Source organism: Thermobia domestica, chromosome 11 (assembly GCF_964235325.1).
Source record: "Thermobia domestica chromosome 11, izTheDome1.hap1.1, whole genome shotgun sequence".
NCBI lineage: Eukaryota > Metazoa > Arthropoda > Insecta > Zygentoma > Lepismatidae > Thermobia > Thermobia domestica.
The window spans coordinates 200,236,804-200,249,173 of record NC_137464.1 but is presented as its reverse complement, the minus strand read 5'-3'; the positions used below and the strand labels follow the sequence as shown (position 1 = coordinate 200,249,173).

At 33.8% G+C, this 12,370-nt stretch overlaps 1 protein-coding gene across 2 annotated transcripts in view; it reads right to left on the bottom strand.

The window, feature by feature from the left end:
* Window positions 1-636: 636 nt before the first annotated feature.
* The window catches only part of LOC145664669 (uncharacterized), a 32,553-nt gene continuing 20,819 nt past the window's right edge, over window positions 637-12,370 (bottom strand). Inside the window, exons 2-3 of one of the 2 annotated variants that reach the window (XM_081731514.1) lie at window positions 8,697-8,848; window positions 637-3,128 (exon numbers count right to left, since the gene is read on the bottom strand). In XM_081731514.1, the coding sequence (XP_081587640.1) occupies window positions 3,012-3,128; window positions 8,697-8,848 (269 nt within the window). In that variant the 3' untranslated portion in view covers window positions 637-3,011. Of the gene's footprint in view, window positions 3,129-8,696; window positions 8,849-12,370 lie in introns of those variants that run through there. The other variant, XM_081731516.1, reaches the window with a different exon arrangement.

Sequence of the window (12,370 nt, the reverse complement as noted above, 5' to 3'; positions counted from 1 at the left end):
GGGAAAGGATCGAGGTTTATCAATGCAACTATATCAATAAATATATAATTTGTTGGGATATCAAATATTAAATTATTACATCATAAGTTGTATGTAATTCAAGTTAACTATTAATGACTTGTTTTGTGCCAAGTAATTGTTAAATAGACGATTTTTTTTTTTTTAATTGTGAATTCGGAATCAAGAAGTAGCAATCAAAATCAGTGATATGACATTAAGGTATGATCTATGCAATTATGGTAAATGAGATTTAAAGATAATTCTGACGATGTTACATGGATGTAATATTACGTGTGAAGGGAATTCAACAATAAATAGAATCCGAGATTGTAAGATTCTGCACTTGTTGATAATGATATTTATAGAAACCTAAACTTAGTATATAACCAATACAAATAATTAGTATACTTTGTTATTACTTTTAAATACAACACGATATACGTACTCTACATTAAGTCACTGTTGCCAATGGAAGTGAACACACTCAAATCTATTTTACACGCACTAGAAATCTAGAGCTCTTATATAGGCACGGATATTTACGTAAGGAATGGTATATAATTATAGAAAGCTTTATTAGTAATGATATTACGTTATTTTCACAATAATAGCTTCTTATAACCAAAAAATTCTACAACATTGACAAATATTAACCAACAAAATGAACTTGAATTGACGTGCAGTATTGAAGAAGCAAGAATCGAAATTGATGGTAAAAAATTTCGTCTTCTATAGGTAAGAGCTGCCCATTTATTTATTTTCTGTAATACAATGAATATCGTAATCCATGTTCTGATGACGACGAAACAGTAAATATAATTGCCAAAATTATCAGCTACAAAAACTGGCAACTAGAACACAGTTTATTGAAATCATACGAAGGTGGTAAAAACTTTTCAGTGGAAAATCGAAACAAGCTGGGATACTTTGTTAACTTTATGTTTGGTACCTGTTAATTGTTCAAGTAAATTGGTATTTGTAATGAGTCACTTGTAATTTCCATGATTCCATCTTATCGAATGAAAACGTAAGCGCAAAAGTTGCAGCGCATCACTGCCAGACTTCAAGTTCAAATTATTTGAGTTTCCCAGAGTTATTAGCAATGGCAACAGAGATTGCTGAAACAGTTTAGTGCAATTGAAGTGCCCTTGGACGTAGGAAGTCGTTTATATATAAGTTTATAGCATACTGTATTACAGACGCCTAAAAAGCCGCAGCGACTGAAATATAGTACATGCGTTAGGAAGCGACGGGTAGATAATTTTTAATTCCACCAATATGGCGTTTGTGTGCAGGAGCTAACAGTACAAAGCAATCGAAAGATACATACATCTGAATTCATTGCTTTGTGTGTATGTATCCTGACATGAAAAGCATTAAAAATACGAAGGAATCAAATAGAACACTAAAAGTTAGCCTGTCAAAGACTGAATGTTTTTAATTCATTTTTTTTTTAATCACCAAAACAAATGCTTTTGAACATTAACCATGTACAAAAATCTTTACAAGAATTTGTTCGATACTTCAGTCTTAAATCTGAATCATCATATGAAATGTTTCTTACTCTCAAATGTATCATACTACTGTTTATGATTCACTATTTCAGTAAGAAACAAAAGATCACTTGTTTCAAAGCTTAAAAGTGTTTTCCATGACAGATAAAACCTGTTTCTTAACTTCTTTCAAAAAAAAGTATATATACACACGCAACTTAATTCTAATGCCAAATGACAAATGAATGTCCATTATTCTATGAACATCAACAGCTAATCGAAAGAAAACACAATCTATTTTGCTTGAGTTTATATTGTACAGTCCTCAACAAAACCACGTTCGTACCTTACAAAATAAAACCTATCTTAAAGACATCGGAAAATATATCCTTTCTCTCCATGGTATATAACTTTGCGCTTAATGTATGTGATTGTTTATGTTATTTCAGCATTGTCAGTATCCACGAAATGTCATCTTAACAACATGAGTTTGTTTTACATATATATACGAGGGCCATTGCAAAAGTCATGGCAACTATTTTTTTCTCGAAAATAGTAAGGAATTAGAAAGTTCTGAAATATGCACATGGAAGGTTAGTTCATATGTAGGGAGATGGATGGACACACACACATACACACCACCACCATAAAGATATAACACGAGAAAATAAGACGAAAAAAAAAAAAAAAAAAAAAAAAAATTGTCGTTCCAAAAGTGTTTCTGTTAATTGCAACTGTATACAATAGTACATTACAAACTACGTACATTCCATGGCATCAGGAGTCTCCCCAAGAATCCACAAGATGGCAGGGAGTCTAAGATGTCACAGGTACGTGTTCCTGCCCTGTACTATTGTGTACTGTTGCAATTGACAGTAAAACACGTTTCAAACAACATTTTTTCCGTCTTTTTTCTCATGCTATATCTTTATGGTACTGTGTATGTTCATCTATCTCCCTACATGTAATGTTTACATATGAACTAACCTTCCATTTGCATATTTCAGAATTTTTTTATTCGTTACCACTTTCGAGAAAAAAATATAGTTGTCATGCATGACTTTTGCAATGACCCTCGTACAAACAATTAAGAACAAAATATAACACACAAGTTAAATAATTAATACTTCCCTGACCAGAGTATAGTCTTATTTATTGAAATTAAAATAAGTCGTAACCGTTTAAATAATTTAACGGGCCTTATGCAGAGTCGTTTTGACGTATGATTAGCGTCATACTAAAGGCCTGACTACTGCAAGAGTCGAACTCTTTAGTATGGTACTAATCACGCGTCAGAACGACCCCGCATAAGGCCCAACGTCATCTTCATCAGGCGCTAACTAGCAGAAATCTCTGCTAGTTAACGTCTGATGAAGATAACGTTAAGTTATTGAAACGGTTACGACTTATTTTAATTTTAATAAGTAAGTATATAATCTGGTCAGAAAAATATTAATTATTTAAATAATAGTTCCAGTCAAGATGGATGAAGTTAAACCTACAGGTGTATAAGACATATTAACTTCTAGGTAAACAACCCATTTGTTGCAAACAGTACCGAGCCACTTCTGCTTTCGCTTCTTTCTTCGTTTTGTACTCTTCAGGGGTCACATAATCTTTTCCCTGAAAAGTAACCTATTGGAAAGAAGAAAAAGTACGAATTAGAATCTACAAGAATTTTGGGTTTCAAAAATTAACTAAAAATTAACAAAAAATTTGGGTTTTAAAAATTAACAAGTACGAAGCATACGTCGTAGGATTATACATATAGCTAGGGACGTAAAGTTTTCGTTTTATTTTATCCCTGAAATTGGTGCTATTATTTGCCCAAAATTCATGTTATTTTTCGCGATTTAATACAAGCAAATAGAGGTGATTTGCTTTATACTGTAAAGGTTATGAAACGCAAGTATATTGTAAACATAGAGAAAATGGTCACTGAAAGCTAATTAAAATAAAATATAATTTTCAAATTAAACAAATAGTTTTAATTTTGACATCTTAAATTTAAAAAAAATAAATTATATTTTTGGACTTACCATCTAAATAAATAAAAAAAAATTTAAAAAATTAAAAAAAAGCTCGATATCCCTCCTAAACTTGGATTTATTTAATGTATGATTTGAATACATATATCGACTAAAAAAAACTGCAATATTTCTTAACATTTTCTTCACTTCAAAACAACAATCAATTCAATATACTTATCTAGAACGCAATTCATGGTATAGTGTTTAACATTTTCTTCACTTCCAAAAAATCAATTGACAATATATTTAACTAAAACGCAATTCATATCATTATCAACACACATTTTCACTTAATGGCGAATTTATAGTTTCTTCAATGTTTCAATATTTTTCAAAGGACAAAATTGTCAATATTTCCACATTCTCTTCTTAAGATTTTGCCTTCTTACCGTAACTACGGAGTTGTATTCTGAAAAATATCTTTCAGAATCAACGTTGGAAGCTGGCAAAGATATTACTTCAAAAGCACAGGCAGCGAAATCTCAGGGGCAAACTTCACTAACCAACCGGTCTAAAAATAACAGGACTGATGATCTTCTGTGAATCACATATTGTTGGAAAGAAAACTTATGTTATTTTATTAGTATTACCGGCCAACATGGTGATTTCGCGAATCTATCGCTTTATGAAGTGCATTTCGGTGTTATTTTGAAAAAGTACCAAATTCGCGTTATTTCGCGATTTAAAAACACCAAAACGGCCTTCTATCTTATATTTAGGTATATCTATATACTTTATTTTGCCTTTTTCAAGTTTTCGATGTTATCGTTAAAACAAAAACTTCACGTCCCTAATTATAGCATATCAATAGTAGTAAAGCTTTAAGATATCGAAAACTTGCGAATTTGAACTGTTAAAGTAGTAACAACCAGCCAAAATGTCTGCAATTTGCAAGTTTGAAACTTCAATATTGCAATGTTGCCATACGTAGAGCTATGTTGCAAAGTATAGATCGTAGAACATTTACTGTAATTGACCACTACGGAAATTTTGGTCCCAAATTTATACTACAAATATTTTGATGTTTTTTTAAATTATGAATGATATAATTCCTTTGTGTATATAGGCTGTCTCTGTCCAAGTTTAATTTTGCGTCCTTTGTTCTAAAAACTTTTTTAAAAAAATGAATTAATCGACTTCATGAAACGCACTAAAATAATAATAATAATAAAGCGCTTAAAAACATAAATAATTCATTACTATTACCTATAAAAGACTTAAAATTACCACCCAAACTAATTTTATATCAAATACATATAATAGATTATTGACTATCTACCCTGTTAAAATAATAATAAAATGAGAAATAAATTTTGATCTATCTACTCGACTTGTAACGCTCTCATAAAAACGTGACTTTGTCAAGGTGACAGGTATCATTAAAGACTGTTCAAAAACAAACAAAAAGTAAATAAATAAATAAAAATAAATAAAAAATATTTTTTTTTCTTTTAAGCCTGACTTTGCACATTTGTTTTACAAATTATGAATGAACAGTACAAAAAGTTTATTTTTTAAATTATTTTTAAGAATCAGGTATCGTGCGTTTTACATTAATTATTCTCTGGCCCTTTCAAAAGTTTCATTTTTATATAGAAATAATATGTGCAAAATATCATTTAAGAATTTTAATATTTAGAGGTGGCTCAACAATGTTAAAGTTTTATCATGTAAAAGCTTAATGCTAATTGTTCGAGTATTCTACATGTTTCACATAGTCAGTTATTCACAGTAAATCAATGCAACTGGATAAGATTCGAATAGTTTCTACTGAGTTATTATAGAACAATATATTGTGAGTGACCCCATTATTTTATTTTACAAGTTTGCAATCACTGATGCTGGAGAAAAGTTGATTTCCTTGCAACAGGGAACTTTTCCCGGGGTGTGTTCGATTACTTGGATCGCATACTGCAACTGTTCTTCAGTCTTAAAGCGTCTTCAAGAGTCGCTTCTTGTATCATGGCTACACCACGCTCTGCATGAGGAAACCATCTAGGATGCCAAGAAGAGCAAATGTATGTCGGCTTCTTTATCGAATCTCGACGGTGTTTAACACGGATACTAGAACGGGACCAAAAGTCCTCAACTCGCTCCAGTCTTGGTTACTGCTGTTCGGATTGTTTCCTTGAGAAAATTATGACGATACAGAAAGTGGGCGAGAAACTGCTTCGCTGAAGGCAATTTACTTCCTCCTACCCCTTCTGCAGGGGCGACTAGAAACTCATATGAACGCCTAGCCATTTCACTCTTTTACACTACTCGAATTACAACTTCTGAACTTGTAACATAATTATATATATATAGAGTGGGCCTCTATTACATGCTTGAGTTGTCTTTAAAAAGTAAACTAAATGCATATCTTACAATGTATGGCTATAAGAGAAAGTTTTTTGGTATGCCACTATTAAAACTATTAAAACCTGATTAATATTTACAGAAATTGTTGTCAGTAAAAAATCTAAACTACAAAAATGTATTCTTCATTAATTAAAACATGCCAGCCACCTATGACGCATTTCCTAAAATAGCTAAATATTTAAATTTGCAAGATTAGATTACCCTCCAAACAATGTGATATACATAGGTAGTTGTAAACTTTAAGTTTATAGGTATTAATAATTTTCAGTTCTATTCTTTTTGGACGCACAAGCAGACAGACATAAGGATACGTACCATTATATTTATAAATTTACATATCTATAAGTTTATCAATTTATTATAATATATTGTTTATCATTTTTGTTAATATTTAATATTATGTATCATTAATTTATACATGATGGGATGAAGAATTATAATAACGGGATAGTATGTCATGTACAACTTGCATTGTGCTCTGCGACAGACTACGCAATAAACTTCATATCGCTTGAGCCACCTCTAAATATTAATCAATTTGATTAACATTTCACAGAAAACTGTTTTACGTAGAAAGGAACAATCTGAAAGGATCAGAGTTTGAAATTTCAGACATGTGAAAATAAGGACCACCCTAATATATATATGTAGAATGGAAGAAAGTAGAAACGCTTTCAAAGTCTTGACTGGTAGACCCATAGGAAAACGACCATTAGGAAGACCTAGGCGCAGATGGGAGGACAATATTAAGATGGATCTCGCAGAGATAGGAATACAAAGTAGAAACTGGATGCAATTAGCTAAGGATAGAAGTCAGTGGAGAGCTTTTGTGAACGCGGCACTGAACCTCCGGAGTTATATATATATATATGTAGTGACCATAATATTTTTATTCTTGAACTTATTTTTTCTTAAATAAATTTTTAAAACGTATATACAATACAGTACATAAATATTTACGAAGTACTGTCCTAGAGGTCAGAAAACTATGAATAAGAGCGGGTTTTGGTATAAAAATGTGTTTTTAATGGTATGGGTAGGGCAAGAAATGAGTAATTATAGGACTCCGACCTATCCGTCTTTGTTGTTATCCGGCCTGCACTTCCGCCACATTAGGTAGGATAATCGGGAGTGTACTATATACGAGGGTGGATTAAAAAGTTCGTGGCCTGACCTAGAACACTAAAAAAAATATTTGCATAAGTTACGTTTTATTTTTCCACGTAATCCCGCTCGACTGGGATACATTTATGCCACGTCTCTGGTACCGCTCCTATACTACTTATAAAAAATTATTCTTCGAGCCCTGCAAAATATCTCAATACAGCACTTTTCACCTCTGTATCCGAAAAAATCGCTGACCTTCCAAGAACTTTTTCAGGTTTCTAAACAAGTGAAAGGACATTAGGCAAATAGGGCCATAGTTCGAACCCACAGGAATGAATTTCTGCCATGGATGCAAGGGACGTATAAACGCGCGCATCGTCCTGGTGAAACACATTTCTTCGCACCATTCCTGCCTTTTAATTCTGATTTCCTCATGTAAATGTCGCAGAAGAGTGCAGTAGTATTTAGAATTAACAAATTTTCCCTTTTCCAAGAAATCAATCAGGATAACGCCCCTAGTATCCCAAAAAATTGATGCCATAACCTTGTTAGCCTTTCTTTGGGACAGGAGATTAAGGTCGTTCCCATTGCTTCGATCGTTGTTTTTCTTTCGGTGTATGATGGCGTATACATGTCTCATCCATAGTCACTGCTCCGGATCACTTTCAGACAGTTCCAAACAATCACGGGAAAGAGTAAGTTTATTGTGTTTGTGTTTAACTGAACGCAACTTGGTTACTCATCTCGCGGATACCTTAGAAAACCATAATTCGTTTACGATAATGTTTTGTGCTCGCTCACAAGAAATACTGAGTCTCAGCTATCTCTCAGATTTTGATTTTGCTGTCATTCGAAGTCAGGTTACAAAGTTTATTGATATTTTCTGTAGTGGTCAAAGTTGAAGTCCTGCCACTGCGGGGGTCATCTTCAATGCTGTTTCTGCCACGCTTAAATTCAGCTACCCACATTTTCAAAATAGAATACGAAGGCGCGGAGTTTCCTAGTGTCTCTACCTTGTCCATATGAATTTTCTGTGGTGTTAAGCCCTTTTTATGCAGGTACTTAATGGCAGCTCCATGCTCGATTTTCTCTATGTCACAAATTTCTATCACTTCCGTCAACTTAGCGCCTTATAAACTCTTCACCTGAAACAATAGCGAAAATAAATTTTACACTGACTACCAACGGATATAGCCACGCAGCTAATTTATACTTCTTCCTAGTCAAACCACGAACTTTCCAATCAATCCTCGTATATACATATTTAAATGACAAAATTGTTCGCAGATAAGGTTAAGAGGAGGAGGACCTTAGTTCAGAATGCCAATGGTGAAAATCTGAGGTAGTTCTTGAAAGACGATATGGTGGAACAGATTCGGTCTCTGAATGGCCGGGGCACACGGTAGTAAAGATTTCGGGATTTTTCAAGACGCTGAGAGACCATTTATTTGTAAGTGGTTTATAATAAAGTTATTCTATGAAGGCTACGATATTAGATAGTAGAGGTCCAGTAATTAAGTGAAGTGGTTTGTGACTGAGGAATGATGGTACAACCATGCCATGGAATTGAAAGTGGTAGCTGAGGGAAGTGCAGAAGTGTTCGGTGGGTCTATCAATACCAAAATCAAATGACAAGAATTTTCTATTGATTGCTCTACAACGTTCTTAAAAACTTAATGAACAATTTCACATCTAGTAAACTAACCTGCATTTGAAACTTCTTGTTATGCGGTGGCCCGGTTTCCTTCACTAGTTTGTAAACAGGATGATCCCATTCCATTCTGGCACTCAGTTCACTGAGAGCCATTACAGGATGCTTTCCTTTAACTATCTGGATCATCTCAGCTTTTGTACAACCTGTAAAAATAACACATTATCAAACAAAGTACTGGTTCGCAAGACACTTCGCATAATTTGCTTAGATAATTTCACTACAAAAAACCGTTTTTAAGTATGCAGCAAATTTATGTAGTATTTCTACGATCATTCTCGCTGAAATAATTATTATCTACAACTGATTCAAAGTAAAATTTTGTATATCGGGCTAACAAATCCTAACTTTATTCTTGTTAGACCAAGATTAAATATTTCCAAGTGACTAAACGACTGAATACTTTATGAATGTGATTCGTGTATTTAATGCAGGTCACTACTGTATGTTTTATTTCAAAAAGCAACTTTTCTGATCACTTAAATAATTTCCTGAATAATCCTTGAAAATTCAAGCTTTCGGTTCTCCCCGGTGCTAATACTCAGAGTAAAAGTTATAAACCATGACAGATAAAAAGAACAGAAGCACCGTGGAAAAGCAATGCAGAAACATCTTGTTCCAAGCTTTCTTCGTCACATGGTGAGTGATGATGTGATTTACTGTGGAATAAGTATTCTTTCGTACTTCGTAATCGCAAAACACACACACACATTTATATAGCACGAACTGTTTCAAGGCTTTCTCGCCTCTTTTTCAGTGTGGCTTCTTTGGCTACGCTACTAAAACATAACATGATGGAAATTTTTCTTCTATAAACTACTATAATTCAAATAAAATACTTTTTAAAATGAAAAATCATGTTCTTTCCATATTATCTAGGGTGATCATAATATTTGAGCTGAAAACGGGAAAGATTCCGGCTTTTTAAAAATCATGAGAAATGAGAGAAACAGGCCAGTGCGTAAATTAGTTCCTGTTTACCTTAGCAAACCAGCATTTAACTACAATATATAGTAGGACATGATACTGCCTGCATTTGCTCCTCTGCCCTAGCTCAAATCCTTGATACTACATAGGTATTATAATTATTATTGAATTGATATTATCTTTGATATTATAATTTCAATAGAACCTACCTTTATAAGGAGAAAGGTGCTGGGTTTATTATTTACTTCTTTCATTTGTGTAAAACGGAAGAAATACTACTTTTTTCCATCTACTGACGGGACGCTCCTAAAACGGGACTGTCCCGGTCAAAACGGGACGTATGGTCGCCCTAATACTACCTAGTTATGAAGGTCAAAATTGCTACAAATGTTCTTTCTGAAAAACCGTTGCAAGGTTAAAAGCGTTTCACACATGTTTCATATACTGAAAATATGTTCACATTATACTGGTAATTATGAAATGTCTAAGTTATAGTAAGTTTATGTATTTCAAGCTAGGCAGTAAATGCAAAATACTCTGAATAATTTCAGAATTTTATGCGAAAATCGAAGCACTAACTATCTTTTTTTTTAAAAAAAAAAAAAAAAAAAAAAAAAAAGATGAATAACAAATGAAATATTATGTTTTACAACTTGGTAGTGAGGCCGCGGAGGTTCAGTGGTACAGCGTTCACATATGGCGCGTGGACCCCTGATTCGATCCCAGCTGCCGCGAAGTGGCGTTTATGGTGAGTAAGCACTGAATGCTTAGATTTTCTCGGGATTATTCTATTTCCTCCTCTTTCGTCATTCTACCGTTATCATCCTTTTCATCAATACTTCTCCCTTAGCCTCGGTGCATAAACGTGGAACGTTAAACAAAATAATAATAATAATAATAATAATAATAATAATAATAATAATAATAATAATAATAATAATAATAATGAAAAGAACGTATACGGATTTTCATTTTAAAAGTTTTTTTTATTCGAGGTATGGAATTTTACAGAAGAAAAATTCCTATCAATATATAACATGTTTAGTAGCATAGCCAAAGAAGACACACTCAAAAAGAGAGTGAGAAAAACATTGAATTAGTTTGTTATATAAATAAATAACAAAGATGTATGGTAAGATGCCTGTCTTTTAAATGTTAAATATGAATCTTACAGCATCCATCAGTAAATACATACACATTCAATATAAAAGCTAACTTATCTAGTTAAAACTAGACCCAGCTCACACTCCGAAACCTTGCGCTGTTGTCTTCTACCTGGTCAACATTAAGTTATCGAATGATCAGCTGGATGTACATCGAGCACTAATAGATTAGTTGACTTTAATATTGTACATTCTTTTGTATGTTGACGAAAGTGCACTTTCGATACCTTACAGGACACGATGTTTCTACATTGTTTTTGCCTGTTCGTTCTTTTCGTTGGTATACCTCACCGTTTTTATTGATTTTAGTCCTATTTTTACCCTCAGTGACACGCCTCCATTGGGTAATGAAGAATTAAAAAGTATTAATTAAGTTTATTAACGAATTGGAATTAGAATGAAATAATAATACTCCTAAGCGTACCTACATACTAATTTTTTTTTCCTATTTTGGAAATTAAAAACTAAAATTTATGTAATGATATACAAAAAATGAATAATAATACTAGTATTAATGCACGATTAGATCGGAATTCGAACCCTGGTTTTTAGCTTACCGTACTGAGGTACCCAATCCGCTTCCTCAACAGCCATACATTCTATCGCTATAGAAGTCGGTGCGCAACCACTTCAACCACAAAGGCTGTAAGATTACTTCTGTTGTGCTTGGACAGTCCACGTGGTCTCAATGATTGGGCACAGACTTCAAGAGTGATAGAATGTATAGCTGACTATTAAGAGACAAGACTGGATAGCGCGGTACGGTAACCCGCTTTCGAATCCCAGTCAAGTCGTGCCTTTTTTTTTACTACCTAGGTATGCACACCACCGAATTCAGACCTATAGAGCAAACGTTGTGATATCAAAATCACAATAAGTTATTTGGTCTAGGAATTAATTCGTGCGGTTGGTACGCACACATTGAAGCTGTAGTACAAACACAAAATACATAAATACCTTAAGAAAAATATTGTCCATCGCTAGCCACCACTTTCGCCCATCTGTCAGGCAATGTACGGACTCCGTTGCGAAAGAAGTCCTCATCCTTGGAAGCGATCCAGTCAGAGACACATGTTTCGATATCTTCTGAAGTAAACCGCTGTCCAATCAAATCGTTGTTCATGCAATCGAACAAGTAGTAGTCCGAAGGAGCAACGTCTGGTGAATACGGCGGGTGGGGTAAAACTTCCCATCCGACATTTTCTAAATAGGTTTTGACCGGTTTTGCGACATGTGGGCGAGCGTTATCATGTTGAACAATAAGTTTATCATGTCTGTTCTCCCATTCTGGTCGTGTTCTGGCCAGAGCTTGCTTCAAACGCATTAATTGTCGTCGATAACGTTCTCCATTCATAGTTTCACCCGGTTGCAGCAGCTCATAGTACACCACACCTTTCATATCCCACCATATGCACAGCATAACCTTTGCACAGTGAATATCTCGTTTTGGTTGTGATGGACCTGGTTCACCTGGTTTCACCCAGGCCTTTTTTCGTTTAGGGTTCTCGTAATGGATCCACTTCTCATCACCCGTAATAATTCGATGCAGAAACCCCTTTCTGCTCTGTCGTTGAAGCA